This window comes from Mangifera indica, unplaced genomic scaffold (assembly GCF_011075055.1).
Source record: "Mangifera indica cultivar Alphonso unplaced genomic scaffold, CATAS_Mindica_2.1 Un_0030, whole genome shotgun sequence".
NCBI lineage: Eukaryota > Viridiplantae > Streptophyta > Magnoliopsida > Sapindales > Anacardiaceae > Mangifera > Mangifera indica.
This window is the reverse complement of record NW_025401122.1, coordinates 257,207-276,581: the sequence shown is the minus strand read 5'-3', so window position 1 is coordinate 276,581 and position 19,375 is coordinate 257,207. Positions and strand designations below refer to the sequence as shown.

At 32.9% G+C, this 19,375-nt stretch overlaps 1 protein-coding gene across 5 annotated transcripts; it reads left to right on the top strand.

Moving 5' to 3' along the window:
* Positions 1-1,338: 1,338 nt before the first annotated feature.
* Positions 1,339-5,550, top strand: LOC123206285 (auxin transporter-like protein 2). Of its 5 annotated transcripts, none has more exons than XM_044623445.1 (9): positions 1,339-1,486; positions 2,313-2,520; positions 2,612-2,797; positions 2,896-3,008; positions 3,122-3,305; positions 3,382-3,479; positions 3,924-4,131; positions 4,220-4,477; positions 5,033-5,550. In XM_044623445.1, exons 2-9 carry the CDS (start codon positions 2,347-2,349, stop codon positions 5,255-5,257), a joined length of 1,446 nt encoding a protein of 481 aa, XP_044479380.1. In that variant the 5' UTR covers positions 1,339-1,486; positions 2,313-2,346; the 3' UTR covers positions 5,258-5,550. The 5 variants fall into 5 exon arrangements, with proteins under 5 accessions (XP_044479380.1, XP_044479383.1, XP_044479381.1 ...); XM_044623448.1 differs by having other exon boundaries at positions 1,377-1,491; XM_044623446.1 differs by lacking the exon at positions 1,339-1,486 and adding an exon at positions 1,524-1,791.
* Positions 5,551-19,375: the final 13,825 nt, after the last annotated feature.

Here is a 19,375-nt window from a genome sequence, read left to right as displayed (position 1 = left end):
AGCTAAAAGATGTTTCGCTCAGTTTAATTTGAATTCAGCTAGATTGAAGAATATCCTAATGTAGTTTCTTGTGTAAATACTCTTGCTCTAGTTACAAGAAACTCAATTGTCACCACAGTAAGAACTTCATCAAATTATTTTCAAATCTATTTTTCATATTTTCATATTTTTTAAATTTTATTTTTGTCTTACCATCCTCTAAATAAGGAGATCATTTTTGAAATATTTCAACTGGACGTAGAGATGAGACAATCTCCAATTTTCAATATAGTCTAGATATAATTCAAATCGGCTTGGTCTCAAGAATTGATTCGACTCGATTAAGCTTGGCTCAAATTCGTTTGATTAAAATTCAAATCAAACTCGAACCGAGAGATTTAGCTCATTTTTTAATGTGAGTCGAACTAAAGCCAAAGGGTGTTAAGGTTTGACTCAGTTCGAATCCACCCCTAGAGGTGGGGATGGGATACAAAGTAAGATTCGACCAAGCCGAGGATATGAACCAACCTATGTTTGAATATCTTTTAATTCAAATTGGGTTTGAATTAAAAATAACTGAATTTGAATTTATTGAGTCAAAATTATTTATAGTTTGAGTTCAATTAAAATGAAAACTATTCAATTCAAGTTTGACTTGATTTTATGATTCAAATCTATAGCTCGGATTTGTGGCTCAGATTCATGATTTGAATTTGTGACTAATGGATAAAATGACATCATTTTAAAAATTATTTAAAATAATTTAAATTAAGTCATAAGTTATATTTAAATCGAATCAAGTTATCTATCTAATCGACGAGTCGTCCTGAGCAAAACTCTTTCTAGCTTGATTTCAAAACAAATTGAACCTCCTAACTTGAACTTAATTTGACTTCGAACTAAATGAATTTGAATCGAACTGAATTGACTTTCGAATTCAATTTCAATCTTAAGCTATTATAAGACAGACTCAAATTCAGATCGAATTATAATAACTGATTCAAAAATATTACTTAAAATTTGAGAATAAATAGTATTATTGTAAAAATAAATAACAAATAAACGAATTAATCTTAAATCAAACTATAAAACTAAAAATTCAGTTTTGAAGTTAATTTATTTGAACTAAACAGTGGATCGGTCCACCCTTAGTGGGACTGGGATGAGATGGGAAACAGGTTCTAATGTAGAAATTAAGGAACCTGTGACAGTGATCATGTGACATAATAAATACGTAGAAAATTATATAAATTTACTTGGCAGGAAGGAAAAATATTAAAAAAGATGATTAAGAAAAGAGTCAGTGAAATGAAATTATGATTAATTGAGTATTAGGTGGGTAATGATAAGATTAAGCATAAAATTTGTGCTATAAAAAGAGAAGCTTCGTTCATGGTTTGCCTGGGTTGAGTCCTTACTCTTTGCTGATCTCTAAAAATTCTTATTTTCTCACCCACCAAACAGAGGCCCCAAGAATCGAATCAGAAGTGGAATACAGTGAATTGGGGTTTGGTCACTATCACTCTTTCAATCAACTCTTAGCTTTTTTTTCTGTTTAAAAATAGAGTGAGAAGGAGGGGATTTCAAAGCTCAAAGAAAAAGCAAAAACAGTTTGTTATAGTATAATATAAATGGTGCTTTGTTTGTGAGTGTATATATAAATATATATACATATGTATATATATATATATATACACATACATGTTAATGTTTGGTTGAACAGGAGCTAAAAGGGTCTTTTCTTCAACCTCTGCAAGGAAAGCCCATATAGAAGTGGGCAGTAGGCAGTGGGCAGATTTTCCTGCTTTTAAGGTCGCTCGCCGTCTTTAACTGAGTTTTTACTGGGTCTAGCAGCAAAAGAGATTCGTAGGCTAGAGATTTGCAATTATTTCAGGCATTTAAGGCTTTCTCTGGAACAAAAAATTCTTGGAATGGAGATTTCTTAAAACTCTCTGCTTTCAACTGTACCTTACCTTGCTTGTGCTCTTTCTCTTTCTTTAATCTTCACCCTTTTACATACGACATAATATAAAAAAACAACACTCACTTGGGGTCTGTATTTGCTTCAATTCTTTACCCGAAAGAGACATCTCAAGCAAGGTTGGTCTAAAGAGCTATTTGGGCTCTTTCCCTTTTCTCTGCTTCGTTCACATCATGTTGAACACTTCTCTCTTTTTGTGTCTTGGCTGCTTATTTCTTTCTTATTTGTTTTATTTTTAGTGTGATGAATTTCTGGTATTATTTGGATCTGGGGTCTTATTGGCTTTCGTTTTCTGGGAGTGTGTTTGATTTTTATGTTTTTTGTCTCATCAATTGTCTTTTATGTGTTTCAGATCTACCATTTGGCTTCACAGAAAAACGAAGACAATGTTGCCTCAGAAGCAAGCAGAAGAAGCAATAGTCTCCAACTTCAACGAGACAGAGCATGAAGGAAAAGAAGAAGAGAAGGAGGAAGAACAACAGTCCTTGTTTAGCGTCAAAAGCTTGCTTTGGCACGGTGGCTCTGTTTGGGACGCCTGGTTCAGCTGTGCATCCAATCAAGTACATTAAAAAAACCCCTCACTTCCTTCCTTCCAATTGCTTGATGAATTTCAAAATGACCATTTTCACTTCCTTTTTACTAATCTTCCAGGTCGCTCAAGTGCTTTTAACTCTGCCATACTCATTCTCCCAACTGGGTATCCTCTCAGGCATTTTGTTGCAGATATTCTATGGCCTCATCGGAAGCTGGACTGCCTATCTTATAAGTGTACTCTATATAGAGTACCGAAGCCGGAAGGAGAAAGAGAACGTCAGCTTCAAGAACCATGTAATTCAGGTAACTGCCGCCGCCGCCGCCACCACTTCTTACTTCTAATCTTCAAATATCTGTCTTTGATTACTGTAACCAAAAGTTAAACACTGTTTTGGATTCAGTGGTTCGAAGTGCTTGATGGGTTACTGGGTCCATATTGGAAAGCTGTTGGCCTTGCATTCAACTGTACCTTCCTCCTGTTTGGATCTGTAATACAACTGATAGCCTGTGCAAGGTAAAATCTAAATCTTTTCTTGACTCCCAACTGAAGACATAAAAAAAATTAGCAATTGGGTTCTGTCTGTTTGATCTCAAAATCTATTATTTTATTCTTCCTGATGAGAACAGTAACATTTACTACATCAACGACCGATTGGATAAGCGAACATGGACTTATATTTTTGGTGCTTGCTGTGCCACCACTGTGTTCATCCCTTCCTTTCATAACTACCGAATCTGGTCTTTTCTCGGCCTCGGCATGACCACTTACACCGCCTGGTATATGGCCATTGCCGCCCTTGTACATGGCCAGGTAAATATTCATGTTTAGTGATTAATTAACAATTTACAGTGGATATTTAAACTTTGAACTTGTTTTGATTTTGCAGGTTGAAGGTGTGTCACACTCGGCTCCGACAAAGCTAGTGCTGTACTTCACTGGCGCTACCAATATTCTGTACACCTTTGGTGGCCACGCTGTTACTGTGTAAGCTTTTTTTTCCATTTTTTACCTGAGTCGATTTTTTTTTTTCCTACTTTCTCCTGCAACTGGCTCCTCTTCTTGCACTTGTTTCTACATGGGTTCTCTTTGCAGCTTTTGGCGGCCATCTTGGGGCTCGGGATCAAGACAAAATCATGCATAATTTTTTTCACTTTTGTTTGTTGGAAAACAACATTTTCCATAACATTTTCCCAGGAAATGTTTATTTTTCTCTGTCACAGCCCAAATCTGACCTGAAATCTAGTCTACCGTGTTTCTTTGTCTTTACTCGTAGCATGATTTCTCTATCATGGACTCAATAGCTTGAGGTCATTTTCCTCATCTTCTTCCAAGCTGGAAGTGTCATTAACATGGTTAAGTTCTGATCAAACAAAATTTAATACTCAAAATCTGAATTTGGGTTGCCTTTATTTGTGAAAAATATTGCAGGGAAATTATGCACGCCATGTGGAAACCTCAAAAGTTCAAGTACATATATCTGTTTGCTACTTTGTACGTTTTCACATTAACAATTCCCTCAGCCACCGCCGTCTACTGGGCATTCGGCGATCAACTCCTCAATCATTCCAACGCCTTCTCACTTCTCCCCAGGACTGGCTGGCGTGACACTGCCGTCATCTTAATGCTCATTCACCAGGTTCAGCCCAACTAGCAGCTCTCTGCACAAACATTTTTTTTACTGAAATCTGACTGAGATTGGATTGAATTGTTTTACATTTTTGCAGTTTATAACATTTGGATTCGCTTGTACGCCATTGTACTTTGTGTGGGAGAAAGTTATTGGAATGCATGACACCAAGAGCATATGCTTAAGGGCACTTGCAAGATTACCAGTGGTGATACCAATTTGGTTTTTGGCCATTATATTCCCATTCTTTGGTCCAATTAACTCTGCAGTTGGGGCTCTCTTGGTCAGCTTCACCGTCTACATCATCCCATCTTTAGCCCATATGCTCACCTACAGAAAAGCCTCTGCTCGACAGGTAAAAAGGCTTAAACTTAACACTCCTCTTTCACTCTTTCGCTTGCCTAGGACTTCAGTCCCACACCCACATGTCACAACAGAAAGTTGTAATTATCTTGATTTGTGAAGGGGGATTTGGGCATCATATTTTTAGTGGTCACACCGGATTTGATGGGGATTCCCACATATCTACAGTGACACAGACAGAGAGAGAGAGAGGAAAAGATAGAAGAAAAGAAGAAGAACAAGTGTACAAAAGCATTTAAGGCTTGGATTTGGAAATATGAGATAGGTGGCTTGTCGTTTTCACTTAGTTATAATACTACAGTTGTATTGTTATACCTTTGTCTGGGATGAACTGGCTGTGGCTCCCTGACTCCACCCAACCGGGCTCTGAGTCTGACTGCTTTTTTGGAATCAAATCAAAATATTGAATATTTAAAAATTTAATCTTAAAATATTATAAAAAAATATTTAAATTTATATTTTAATGTACATGAAACTCCTAATATTATTATGTAATCATCTTCGTCATCATCAACAGTACTGATCAAATATATATATTTGTTTGCAGAATGCCGCAGAGAAGCCTCCATTTTTTATGCCAAGCTGGGCTGCAATGTATGCATTTAACACATTTATAGCAGTGTGGGTTCTGGTGGTTGGTTTTGGGTTCGGTGGCTGGGCCAGTATGACCAACTTTGTCCAGCAAGTCGACACATTTGGGCTTTTTGCTAAGTGTTATCAGTGCAAACCTCCACCGTCAACAGCCGCCCCGGGAGCCGCCCAACATCACTGAACTTAAACAAAGTGACATCAGAAACAAAAACAAAAGCCTTTTCTCTTCAATTTTCTCTTTGTTTCTGCTCCTTATTTTGTATCATACAAGGGGGGATAGCAATAGCTCCCTTATATGTGATGTGTGCTGGATTTTTCTTTTTTCTATTTTATTTTTTCATTCTCTCCCCCTTAAATTAGTGGGTAAAATAGTGTGTTGAATTGTGATGATTCCTTTGCTATCAAAGCACAGGCTAATTAAAATCAGATATATGATGTTTAGTTTTATATATATAAATATCTTTCCTTCTTTTATCTTTAACTTCCTTTTCACTAGGGATATTATGAAATATGGTGCTTATCGTTATTAGGAATGTATTCGAGTTAGGTCAAGTTTAGGGTCGTTTTGAATTCATAATACCCAATTTAAATTTATGTATAGTAATGTTGAAGGGTTATGGATAAGATTAATAGTATTGTTGGAGAGGTAAATAGTGTTGCCAGTTGGTAGAGTTCAATTTGAATTTAGTCGAGTTCGAGTTCGAGTTCGTTAAGTGTCTCTCAAAGTTGTTCAAACTTGTCTCCTTTAAAATGAGTCGAGTTTGAATTCAACTCAAGTTTGAGTTGAGTCAAACTTTGAGCTTAATTGGGTATTTTGGTCAAACAAAAAATGATGAAAACAATATCATTTTAATGTGTATTGTTCAAAATAATATTGTTTCTGTTGATTTGTATCAAATTTTTTTAAGGTTATGAGCTTATTAAACTGAACATCTCTCTAGTTCAAACTAAAAAATATTAATTCTTAGAGTCAAGTTTGAGAGCCAAGCTTGTTTTCTGCTTATTCGAGGAGAGTTGAGCTTGTTTTTGAACTTCAATAAATTCAATTTAAATTTAACCTTACTAATAAATAAATAATGTTGTTCAAAACAAATAACTCGAATTTGAATTGAGATATTGAACTCAAAATTTAGTTCGAATTTGACTTATTCAAAATGAACGATAAATTTGAATCAATTCAGAGCGACTGAAATTCATTGCAATTTTATTATTACTATAACATGTTTTGCAAAGTATAACTTATAAAGTCAGTATAATAAAATTATACGTATCTACTATGTATGTTATTATATAATTGAGTAATTTTAGATTAAAAACAAGATAATATTCAATTATATGATAATATATATAAATATATATTTATTTATATATTTAAAATTATTACGTATGATATTACTCAAATCGGTACCGTTATGGGTCAAAATAATATTTTTTAAAGCAAACATGGCTTGCTCTTCAAAAGTTTCTATGTGGACATGTTTTAATGGCCCTTTTGACCTTAGATTCCGTTTTCGGAGTGGGCCGTGGACCCGCCCCACTTTCACATGGGTTGCACGTTACTATATCTGATTGTCACGTGCCTCTCTTTACTCCTAAATATTCTGTTTTCCGTAATTTCACATGACAACAACCCAATACACACATGAACCCTTTTTCCTTTCTTGTTTAAATTTCATTATCCCATCATTAATTTTTCAAACTTTTCATTTGACCCCATTTTTTAATTGGGGTTTTTCAATTTTATAATTTAATTTTATTGCACATGCCACCCCATAATAAGGTGTCCTCTTGCTGTTTCTTTTCATATTATAAAGTTTAATTGTGTTGATGTCCCCATTGACTGAGAACCCTAAGCTTGATTAGATTAAAGAATATACCATCAAAAAAGGGAAAATTATTTTGACTGGTGGAAGCTGTCACTTCAAACTCTAAGCAAAAGATCAGAACGGATATAAATACGAACATAAATATTGATATTTTAAAATATTAATGAGATTTTAAATTATAAATAAAATAACATTCAATTATATATTGACATATCAAAATTTATAAATGTATTTGAATATATTATTAATACAAGCAGCTTTTGATCGAGTCAAGCTTGAGTTTTGTATTGGTTGACACGGTGAACTCATAAACTCATAACTTGATCCAAGTCAAATATTAATATGTTTTCAAAAATTTTAAAATTTTGTACTTATACCCTTAAAATATTAGTCATTAACTTTTGATATAAGAGATTTCTGATAAATATATAATAATATGGTTTAAATATATATTTTTTTTAAATTAAGGGATGATGAATAAATTTCGAATCAAATTCAAACAAACTGTTTTTGTCTCGAGCTCCAACTCAAACTGAGATCCTATCGGCTCAATGAGCTTAAGCTCTATAAATATGTAATTGAATCCGATTCAATCCAAGCACCACTATAGATATATAATTAGCTCATTTGCACCTGCATAAATTTATATAGTATTACTCTATTAGCATGACTATCAATATTCTACGATGCATAATACGCATCCTATGATATAATACGATATAGTGGATATATCGTATGATATGATACATATTATCAATACATATTAATATACTTTTTTAGAGAAAATGAAAATATAGTTAGGATGTATACGAAAAAATTTAAATTTTTAAGGATGTTTGTAATATTTTTTAAAATGATAATGTGTCGATTAAAGTTTTTTTTTAATTATTTTATTATACTATTTTATAGAAGATGTATCATACGATATAATACAATATTCGATATACAATACAAAAAATTTGGTTTTCAATACATAATATCTGCCATTTTGATCAGTTGAAACATCAACTGCTAATTAAATTAATTGAATTACGTATAATACCAAGTTTGACTTGATTAATTTAAACAATTTTTTTTTTCAAAAATTCATTATAAAAACTTAAATCAAGATGTTATTTATCATTTTTTAATATATCTACTATCAAACTAAGTTTATTTTAATGTTAAATATCTCAAATTATATGTTAAATTATAAATTATATAAAATTAATTTTAATATTATTTTTAAACAATTAACTGATCTAACCACCGATCAAATATCGATAAGACCAAATCACCTTTTTGTAAGATTAATATTCAATTTGATTCTAAAATCATTAATAAAACTTGTTGGTGTAATTAAATCTAAGACATATGACAAGAAAGTTTCACCTAAGATTCAGTGCCATTATCCACACCAAGAAGTCTTCTTTCTCCTTTCTGCGAGCAAGCTTGAAGAATAAGGATAATAAAAAGCTTAGATTATGATATAATATGCTTACATAATTAAGATTAAGCAAGGCCTTTGGTCAGAAGAACATGCATTTCCACGTGAAAAGTCCCCGATGACATGTTACAAGTAATAATACTTTTAAGATCTAAATCTAATCTAAGAAGTAACCAATTACTTGGAACTTCAGCCATCCCAATCCAATTTTGTTTGAATATTGGCACAAGAATCTGTTTCCAAAAGTGACATAAACCTAACATAAACAACTTTTATTACTTAGGCCAAAAGACATATTCCCACCTAAAGTTTATTATAAACTCAAACTTCAATATCTATCCGTTTGTTAAAATTTGTTATTATTGTCATACGTAAAATTATTATTTAATAAAAATATATAAAAAACTAAAAATTTATCACATTTTCCCCCTTCCTATGTTTAGTTTTCTAACAAATTCTCTCTATCCAAAGTTTAAATTGTTGTCTTCTAAAGAATTTTAAACTTGGAAAAAAAATATGATAAATTTTTTATTAAATAACAATTTTACTCTTGACAGTAACAATGAAATGTAATAGATGAGTGCGTATTTAAGTTTTAAAAAATTAGCATGTAGAAGTTTAAGTATGCACTAAATCTTTGGTGGGAATAAGTCTTTTGGCCTATTACTTATCCGAAGGAATCATCAAAGTGCTAGTTTAACCACTATTGGGTTATCCTTTGAATATGTTCTTATTCTAATAAATCATTTTGGATTCCAATTTTGACAACAAAAAGTATATTGTTTTGGATATTAATTAAAATAATTATTTTTTTAAAGGGTTTATAAAAATAATTGAGTAATCTTATATGCACATATTTGTTCGTATATAATTATCCAATTGTATACTGAAAAATACAAAGATAGTTTTATTCAAAATACAATAAATTCATTCGTACCCATTTTAAAAACACAAATAAGTACATACTTGATATGTATCATTATATAATTCAATGATATTTAATTAAATATAAAATAATATTCAATCATATAATTATGTATGCAAATAAATACTCAAAATAGATACATATAATATTACTTATTATCACATCTAGCAAATTAGCCACCTCTCGTCAATCTTATTTGATGCCATTCTTTTTTTATTTTGTTCTTTTTGCCATCCTTAACCACTGTTCAAGTTGTGAATGCGGTTGAAATTAAAAATAGAAGGAATCTATTTTTAGTCAATCTAGAAAACATTGGAGAATTATCCATGGATTAGCACTTGGCATATTTATATGTGAATAGTATAAAATCTTGAGTGTAGACTTGATTTGACATAGCCTTTAAATAAGGTAAATAAGTGTAAAAATTTTCTACTAAGACAGAGTGCATACACTCACATAAATGTAAGAATTTTATGTGTAAAAGGGGTAGTAATTTACCTTTAACCTACCAATATGTGAAATGCATAAAATCTTTAGTCAAATAGATTGTTAAATCAACCCCTCACCGAGTCAGTGTCCGATTTGGTTCTGAAAATATTGAACAAACCCATCTAAAATCAATTGGTTTATATGTTGGGCTCTGATTGTGGGTTTGATGGATACTTTTTGAGCCAAGCCTAACAATCAAGAGTTTCTTACTAGATGCACCTTACATTATTTCTAAGTACAGTCTTCAAAATTCTTAGGTCATATCTTTTATTGGCATATTTGAGCCAAATATCAGCTTAAATATTTGGGTTGGGCCGAAAAATCCGTAGTATAAAAGCAGATACTAGTGTTGGAGCCAACCAACCTCATCTTATCTTCAAAAAGTTTCTAAGGTTGAATTAAAGCCGACCTATGGCGACACTCATACTTGGAGCACTTGGAGTATTTATATGTGAATAGTATAAAATCTTGAGTATAGAATTGATTTGACATAGCCTTTAAATAGGGCAAATAAGTGTAAAAATTTCATACTAAGATAAAGTGAATACACTCGCATAAATGTAAGAGTTTTATGTGTAAAGGGGGTAGCAATTTACCTTTAACATACCAGTATGCAAAATGCGTATAATCTTTAGTCAAATGGATTGTTAGATGAACCCCTCACCGAGTCAGTGTCCGATCTGGTTCTGAAAATATTGAACAAACCCATCTAAAATCAATTGGTTTATACGTTAGGCTATGATTGTGGATTGGATGGATACTTTTTGAGTCAAACCCAACAATCAAAAGTTTCTTACCAGATGCACCTTACATTAGTTCTAAGTACAAACTTCAAAATTCCTAGGTCATATCTCTTATTGGGATATTTGGGCCAAATATCGGCCTAAATATTTGGGTCGGGTTGAAAAATCCGTAGTATAAAAGCATATATCAGTGTTGGAGCCAACCAACCTTATCTTATCCTCAAAAAGTTTCTGAGGCCGAATTGAAGCCGACCCATGGCGACACTCATACTTGGAGCACTTGGAGTATTTATATGTGAATAGTATAAAATCTTGAGTATAGAATTGATTTGGCATAGCCTTTAAATATGGCAAATAAATGTAAAAATTTCATACTAAGATAGAGTGAATACACTTGCATAAATGTAAACATTTTATGTGTAAATGGGGTAGTAATTTACCTTTAACCTACCAATACACGAAATGCATAAAATCTTTAGTCAAATGGATTATTAGATCAACCCCTCATCGAGTTAGTGTTTAATCTGGTTCTGAAAATATTGAACAAACCCATCTAAAATCAATTGGTTTATATGTTGGGGTCTAATTGTGGGTTTGATGGATACTTTTTGAGCCAAGCCTAATAATCAAGAGCTTCTTACTAGATGCACCTTACATTATTTCTAAGTACAGTATTCAAAATTCCTATGTCATATCTTTTATTGGGATATTTGAGCCAAATATCGGTTTAAATATTTGGGTTGGGCCGAAAAATCCATAGTATAAAAGCAGAGACAAGTGTTGGAGCCAACCAACCTCATCTTATCTTCAAAAAGTTTCTGAGGCTGAATTAAAACCGACCTATGGCGACACTCATACTTGGAGCACTTGGAGTATTTATATGTGAATAGTGTAAAATCTTGAGTATATAATTGATTTGGCACAGCCTTGAAATAGGGCAAATAAGTGTAAAAATTTCATACTAAGATAGAGTGAATACACTAGCATAAATGTAAGAATTTTATGCGTAAAAGAGATAGCAATTTACCTTTAACCCACCAATACACGAAATGTATAAAATCTTTAGTCAAATAGATTGTTAGATCAACCCTCACCGAGTTAGTGTCCGATCTGGTTCTGAAAATATTGAACAAACCCATCTAAAATCAATTGGTTTATACGTTGGGCTCTGATTGTGGGTTTGATGGATACATTTTGAGCCAAGCCAAACAATCAAGAGCTTCTTACTAGATGCACATTACATTATTTATAAGTACAATCTTCAAAATTCCTAGGTCATATTTATTATTGGTATATTTGGGCCAAAATATCGGCCTAAATATTTGGCTTGGGCCCAAAAAATCCGTAGTATAAAAGCAGATACTAGTGTTAGAGCCAACAAACCTCATCTTATCTTCAAAAAGTTTCTGAGGTCGAATTGAAGCCGACCTATGGCAACATTCATACTTGGAGCACTTAGAGTATTTATATATGAATAGTATAAAATCTTGAGTATAGAATTGACTTGACATAGCTTTTAAATAGGGCAAATAAGTGTAAAATTTTCATACTAAGACAAAGTGAATACACTCGCATAAATGTAAGAATTTTATGCATAAAAAAGGTAGTAATTTACCTTTAACCTACCAATACGCGAAATGCATAAAATTTTTAATCAAATATATTGTTAGATCAACCCCTCACCGAGTCAATGTCTGATCTGGTTCTGAAAACATTAAACAAACCCACCTAAAATCAATTGGTTTATATGTTGGGGTCTGATTCTGCGTTTGATGGATACATTTTGAGCCAAGCCCAACAATCAAGAGCTTCTTACTAGATGCACCTTACATTATTTATAAGTACAATCTTCAAAATTCTAGGTCATATCTTTTATTGGGATATTTGGGCCAAAATATAGACCTAAATATTTGGGTCGGATTGAAATATCCGTAGTATAAAAGCAGATACTAGTATTGGAGCCAATCAACCTCATCTTATCTTCAAAAAGTTTCTAAGGCCGAATTGAAGCCGACCCATGGCAACATTCATACTTGGAGCACTTAGAGTAATTATATGTGAATAGTGTAAAATCTTGGGTATAAAATTGATTTGGCATAGCTTTTAAATAGGGCAAATAAGTGTAAAAATTTCATACTAAGACAAAGTGAATACACTCGCATAAATGTAAGAATTTTATGCGAAAAAAGGTAGTAATTTACCTTTAATCTACCAATACGCGAAACGCATAAAATTTTTAGTCAAATAGATTATTAGATCAACCCCTCACCGAGTTAGTGTCCGATCTGGTTCTGAAAATATTGAACAAACCCATCTAAAATCAATTGGTTTATACGTTGGGCTCTGATTGTGGGTTTGATGGATACATTTTGAGCCAAGCCAAACAATCAAGAGCTTCTTACTAGATGCACCTTACATTATTTACAAGTACAATCTTCAAAATTCCTAGGTCATATCTATTATTGGTATATTTGGGCCAAAATATCGGCCTAAATATTTGGCTTGGGTCGAAAAATCCGTAGTATAAAAGCAGATACTAGTGTTGGAGTCAACCAACCTCAGCTTATCTTAAAAAAGTTTCTGAGGCCGAGTTGAAGCCGACCCATGGCAACATTCATACTTGGAGCACTTAGAGTATTTATATGTGAATAGTATAAAATCTTGAGTATAGAATTGACTTGGCATAGCTTTTAAATAGGGCAAATAAGTGTAAAATTTTTATACTAAGACAGAGTGGATACACTAGCATAAATGTAAGAATTTTATGCGTAAAAAAAGCTGTAATTTACCTTTAACCTACCAATACGCGAAATGCATAAAATTTTTAGTCAAATAGATTGTTAGATCAACCCCTCACCGAGTCAATGTCCGATCTGGTTCTGAAAACATTGAACAAACCCACCTAAAATCAATTGGTTTATACGTTGGGGTCTGATTATGGGTTTGATGGATACATTTTGAGCCAAGCCAAACAATCAAGAGCTTCTTACTAGATGCACATTACATTATTTATAAGTACAATCTTCAAAATTCCTAGGTCATATTTATTATTGGTATATTTGGGCCAAAATATCGGCCTAAATATTTGGCTTGGGCCGAAAAATTCGTAGTATAAAAGCAGATACTAGTGTTGGAGCCAATAAACCTCATCTTACCTTCAAAAAGTTTCTGAGGCCGAATTGAAGCCGACCCATGGCAACATTCATACTTGGAGCACTTAGAGTATTTATATATGAATAGTATAAAATCTTGAGTATAGAATTGACTTGGCATAGCTTTTAAATAAGGGAAATAAGTGTAAAATTTTCATATTAAGACAAAGTGAATACACTCGCATAAATGTAAGAATTTTATGCGTAAAAAAGGTAGTAATTTACCTTTAACCTACCAATACGCGAAATGCATAAAATTTTTAGTCAAATAGATTGTTAGATCAACCCCTCACCGAGTCAATGTCCGATCTGGTTCTAAAAACATTGAAAAAACCCATCTAAAATCAATTGGTTTATACGTTGGGCTCTGATTGTGGGTTTGATGGATACATTTTGAGCCAAGCCAAACAATCAAGAGTTTCTTACTAGATGCACATTACATTATTTATAAGTACAATCTTCAAAATTCCTAGGTCATATTTATTATTGGTATATTTGGGCCAAAATATCGGCCTAAATATTTGGCTTGGGCCGAAAAATCCGTAGTATAAAAGCAGATACTAGTGTTGGAGCCAACAAACCTCATCTTACCTTTAAAAAGTTTCTGAGGCCGAATTGAAGCCGACCCATGGCAACATTCATACTTGGAGCACTTAGAGTATTTATATATGAATAGTATAAAATCTTGAGTATAGAATTGACTTGGCATAGCTTTTAAATAGGGCAAATAAGTGTAAAATTTTCATACTAAGACAAAGTGAATACACTCGCATAAATGTAAGAATTTTATGCGTAAAAAAGGTAGTAATTTACCTTTAACCTACCAATACGCGAAATGCATAAAATTTTTAGTCAAATAGATTGTTAGATCAATCCCTCACCGAGTCAATGTCCGATCTGGTTCTAAAAACATTGAAAAAACCCATCTAAAATCATTTGGTTTATACGTTGGGCTCTGATTGTGGGTTTGATGGATACATTTTGAGCCAAGCCAAACAATCAAGAGCTTCTTACTGGATGCACATTACATTATTTATAAGTACAATCTTCAAAATTCCTAGGTCATATTAATTATTGGTATATTTGGGCCAAAATATCGGCCTAAATATTTGGCTTGGGCCGAAAAATCCGTAGTATAAAAGCAGATACTAGTGTTGGAGCCAACAAACCTCATCTTATCTTCAAAAAGTTTCTGAGGTCGAATTGAAGCCGACCCATGGCAACATTCATACTTGGAGCACTTAGAGTATTTATATATGAATAGTATAAAATCTTGAGTATAGAATTGACTTGGCATAGCTTTTAAATAAGGGAAATAAGTGTAAAATTTTCATACTAAGACAAAGTGAATACACTCGCATAAATGTAAGAATTTTATGCGTAAAAAAGGTAGTAATTTACCTTTAACCTACCAATACGCGAAATGCATAAACTTTTTAGTCAAATAGATTGTTAGATCAACCCCTCACTGAGTCAATGTCCGATCTGGTTCTAAAAACATTGAAAAAACCCATCTAAAATCAATTGGTTTATACATTGGGCTCTGATTGTGGGTTTGATGGATACATTTTGAGCCAAGTGAAACAATCAAGAGTTTCTTACTAGATGCACATTACATTATTTATAAGTACAATCTTCAAAATTCCTAGGTCATATTTATTATTGGTATATTTGGGCCAAAATATCGGCCTAAATATTTGGCTTGGGCCGAAAAATCCGTAGTATAAAAGCAGATACTAGTGTTGGAGCCAACAAACCTCATCTTATCTGCAAAAAGTTTCTGAGGCCGAATTGAAGCCGACCCATGGCAACATTCATACTTGAAGCACTTAGAGTATTTATATATGAATAGTATAAAATCTTGAGTATAAAATTGACTTGGCATAGCTTTTACATAGGGCAAATAAGTGTAAAATTTTCATACTAAGACAAAGTGAATACACTCGCATAAATGTAAGAATTTTATGCGTAAAAAAGGTAGTAATTTACCTTTAATCTACCAATACGCGAAATGCATAAAATTTTTAGTCAAATAGATTGTTAGATCAACCCTTCACTAAGTCAATGTCCGATCTGGTTCTGAAAACATTGAACAAACCCACCTAAAATCAATTGGTTTATATGTTGGGGTCTAATTCTGGGTTTGATGGATACATTTTGAGCCAAGCCCAACAATCAAGAGCTTCTTACTAGATGCACCTTACATTATTTATAAGTACAATCTTTAAAATTCCTAGGTCATATTTATTATTGGTATATTTGGGCCAAAATATCGGCCTAAATATTTGGCTTGGGCTGAAAAATCCGTAGTATAAAAGCAGATAATAGTGTTGGAGCCAACCAACCTCATCTTATCTTTAAAAAGTTTTTGAGGCCGAATTGAAGCCGACCCATGGCAACATTTATACTTGGAGCAATTAGAGTATTTATATGTGAATAGTATAAAATCTTGAGTATAGAATTGACTTGGCATAGCTTTTAAATAGGGCAAATAAGTGTAAAATTTTCATACTAAGACAGAGTGGATACACTCGCATAAATGTAAGAATTTTATGCGTAAAAAAGGTTGTAATTTACCTTTAACCTACCAATACGCGAAATGCATAAAATTTTTAGTCAAATAGATTGTTAGATCAACCCCTCACCGAGTCAATGTCCGATCTGGTTCTGAAAACATTGAACAAACCCACCTAAAATCAATTGGTTTATACATTGGGGTCTGATTATGGGTTTGATGGATACATTTTGAGCCAAGCCAAACAATCAAGAGCTTCTTACTAGATGCACATTACATTATTTATAAGTACAATCTTCAAAATTCCTAGGTCATATTTATTATTGGTATATTTGGGCCAAAATATCGGCCTAAATATTTGGCTTGGGCCGAAAAATCCGTAGTATAAAAACAGATACTAGTGTTGGAGCCAACAAACCTCATCTTACCTTCAAAAAGTTTCTGAGGCCGAAATGTAGCCGACCCATGGCAACATTCATACTTGGAGCACCTAGAGTATTTATATGTGAATAGTATAAAATCTTGAGTATAGAATTGACTTGGCATAGCTTTTAAATAAGGCAAATAAGTGTAAAATTTTCATACTAAGACAGAGTGGATACACTTGCATAAATGTAAGAATTTTATGCGTAAAAAAGGTTGTAATTTACCTTTAACCTACCAATGCGCGAAATGCATAAAATTTTTAGTCAAATAGATTGTTAGATCAACCCCTCACCGAGTCAATGTCCGATCTGGTTCTGAAAACATTGAACAAACCCACCTAAAATCAATTGGTTTATATGTTGGGGTCTGATTCTGGGTTTGATGGATACATTTTGAGCCAAGCCCAACAATCAAGAGCTTCTTACTAGATGCACCTTACATTATTTATAAGTACAATCTTCGAAATTCCTAGGTCATATTTATTATTGGTATATTTGGGCCAAAATATCGGTCTAAATATTTGGCTTGGCCCGAAAAATCCGTAGTATAACAGCAGATACTAGTGTTGGAGCCAACCAACCTCAGCTTATCTTCAAAAAGTTTTTGAGGCCGAATTGAAGTCGACCCATGGCAACATTCATACTTGGAGCACTTAGAGTAATTATATGTGAATAGTGTAAAATCTTGGGAATAAATTGATTTGGCATAGCCTTTAAATAGGGCAAATAAGTGTAAAAATTTCATACTAAGACAGAGTGAATACACTCGCATAAATATAAGAATTTTATACGTAAAAGAGGTAGTAATTTACCTTTAATCTACCAATACGCGAAATGCATCAAATCTTTAGCCAAATAGATTGTTAGATCAACCCCTCACCGAGTCAGTGTCCGATCTAGGTCTAAAAATGTTGAACAAACCCATCTAAAATCAATTGGTTTATATGTTGGGGTCTAATTGTGGGTTTGATGGATACATTTTGAGTCAAGCCCAACAATCAAGAGTTCTTACTAGATGCACCTTACATTATTTGTAAGTACAATCTTCAAAATTCCTAGGTCATATCTCTTATTGGGATATTTGGTCCAAAATATCGACCTATATATTTGGGTTGGGCCGAAAAATCCGTAATATAAAAGCAGATACTAGTGTTGGAGCCAACCAACCTCATCTTATCTTCAAAAAGTTTCTGAGGCCGAATTGAAGCCGACCCATGGCAACATTCATTCTTGCAGCACTTAGAGTATTTATATGTGAATAGAATAAAATCTTGAGTATAAAATTGACTTGACATAGCTTTTAAATAGGGCAAATAAGTGTAAAATTTTCATACTAAGACAGAGTGAATACACTCGCATAAATGTAAGAATTTTATGCGTAAAAAAGGTAGTAATTTACCTTTAACCTACCAATACGCGAAATGCATAAAATTTTTAGTCAAATAGATTGTTAGATCAACCCTTCACCGAGTCAATGTCCGATCTCGTTCTGAAAACATTGAACAAACCTATCTAAAATCAATTGGTTTATATGTTGAGGTCTAATTGTGGGTTTGATGGATACATTTTGAGCCAAGCCCAACAATCAAGAGTTTCTTACTAGATGCACATTATATTATTTATAAGTACAATCTTCAAAATTCCTAGGTCATATTTATTATTGGTATATTTGGGCCAAAATATCGGCCTAAGTATTTGGCTTGGGCCGAAAAATCCGTAGTATAAAAGCAGATACTAGTATTGGAGCCAATCAACCTCATCTTATCTTCAAAAAGTTTCTGAGGCTGAATTGAAGCCGACCCATGGCAACATTCATACTTGGAGCACTTAGAGTAATTATATGTGAATAGTGTAAAATCTTGGGTATAAAATTGATTTGACATAGTTTTTAAATAGGGCAAATAAGTGTAAAAATTTTATACTAAGACAGAGTGAATACACTCCCATAAATGGAAGAATTTTATGCGAAAAAAGGTAGTAATTTACCTTTAATCTACCAATATGCGAAACGCATAAAATTTTTAGTCAAATAGATTATTAGATCAACCCCTCACCGAATTAGTGTCCGATCTGGTTCTGAAAATATTGAATAAACCTAGCTAAAATCAATTGGCTTATACGTTGGGCTTTGATTATAGGTTTGATGGATACTTTTTTAGTCAAATCCAACAATCAAAAGTTTCTTACTAGATGCACCTTACATTATTTCTAAGTACAACCTTCAAAATTCCTAGGTCATATCTCTTATTGGGATTTTTGGGTCAAATATTGGCTTAAATATTTGGGTCGGGTTGAAAAATTCGTAGTGTAAAACCATATACCAGTGTTGGAGCCAACCAACCTCATCTTATCTTCAAAAAGTTTCTAAGGTCGAATTGAAGCCGACCCATGGCGACACTCATACTTGGAGCACTTGGAGTATTTATATGTGAATAGTATAAAATCTTGAGTGTAGAATTGATTTGACATAGCCTTTAAATAAGGTAAATAAGTGTAAAAATTTTCTACTAAGACAGAGTGCGTACACTCACATAAATGTAAGAATTTTATGTGTAAAAGGGTAGTAATTTACCTTTAACCTACCAATACACGAAATGCATAAAATTTTTAGTCAAATAGGTTGTTAGATCAACCCCTCACCGAGTCAATGTCCGATCTGGTTCTGAAAACATTGAACAAACCCACCTAAAATCAATTGGTTTATATGTTGGGGTCTGATTCTGGGTTTGATGGATACATTTTGAGCCAAGCCTAACAATCAAGAGCTTCTTACTAGATGCACCTTACGTTATTTATAA

Excerpts from the sequence above, each read along its gene's own strand:
- LOC123206285 (XM_044623445.1), top strand. The coding sequence starts at position 2,347 with ATGTTGCCTCAGAAGCAAGCAGAAGAAGCAATAGTCTCCAACTTCAAC. Across the intron at positions 2,798-2,895 it reads TCAAGAACCATGTAATTCAG|TGGTTCGAAGTGCTTGATGG; the intron begins GTAACTGCCGCC and ends TTTTGGATTCAG. Across the intron at positions 3,009-3,121 it reads CAACTGATAGCCTGTGCAAG|TAACATTTACTACATCAACG; the intron begins GTAAAATCTAAA and ends TGATGAGAACAG.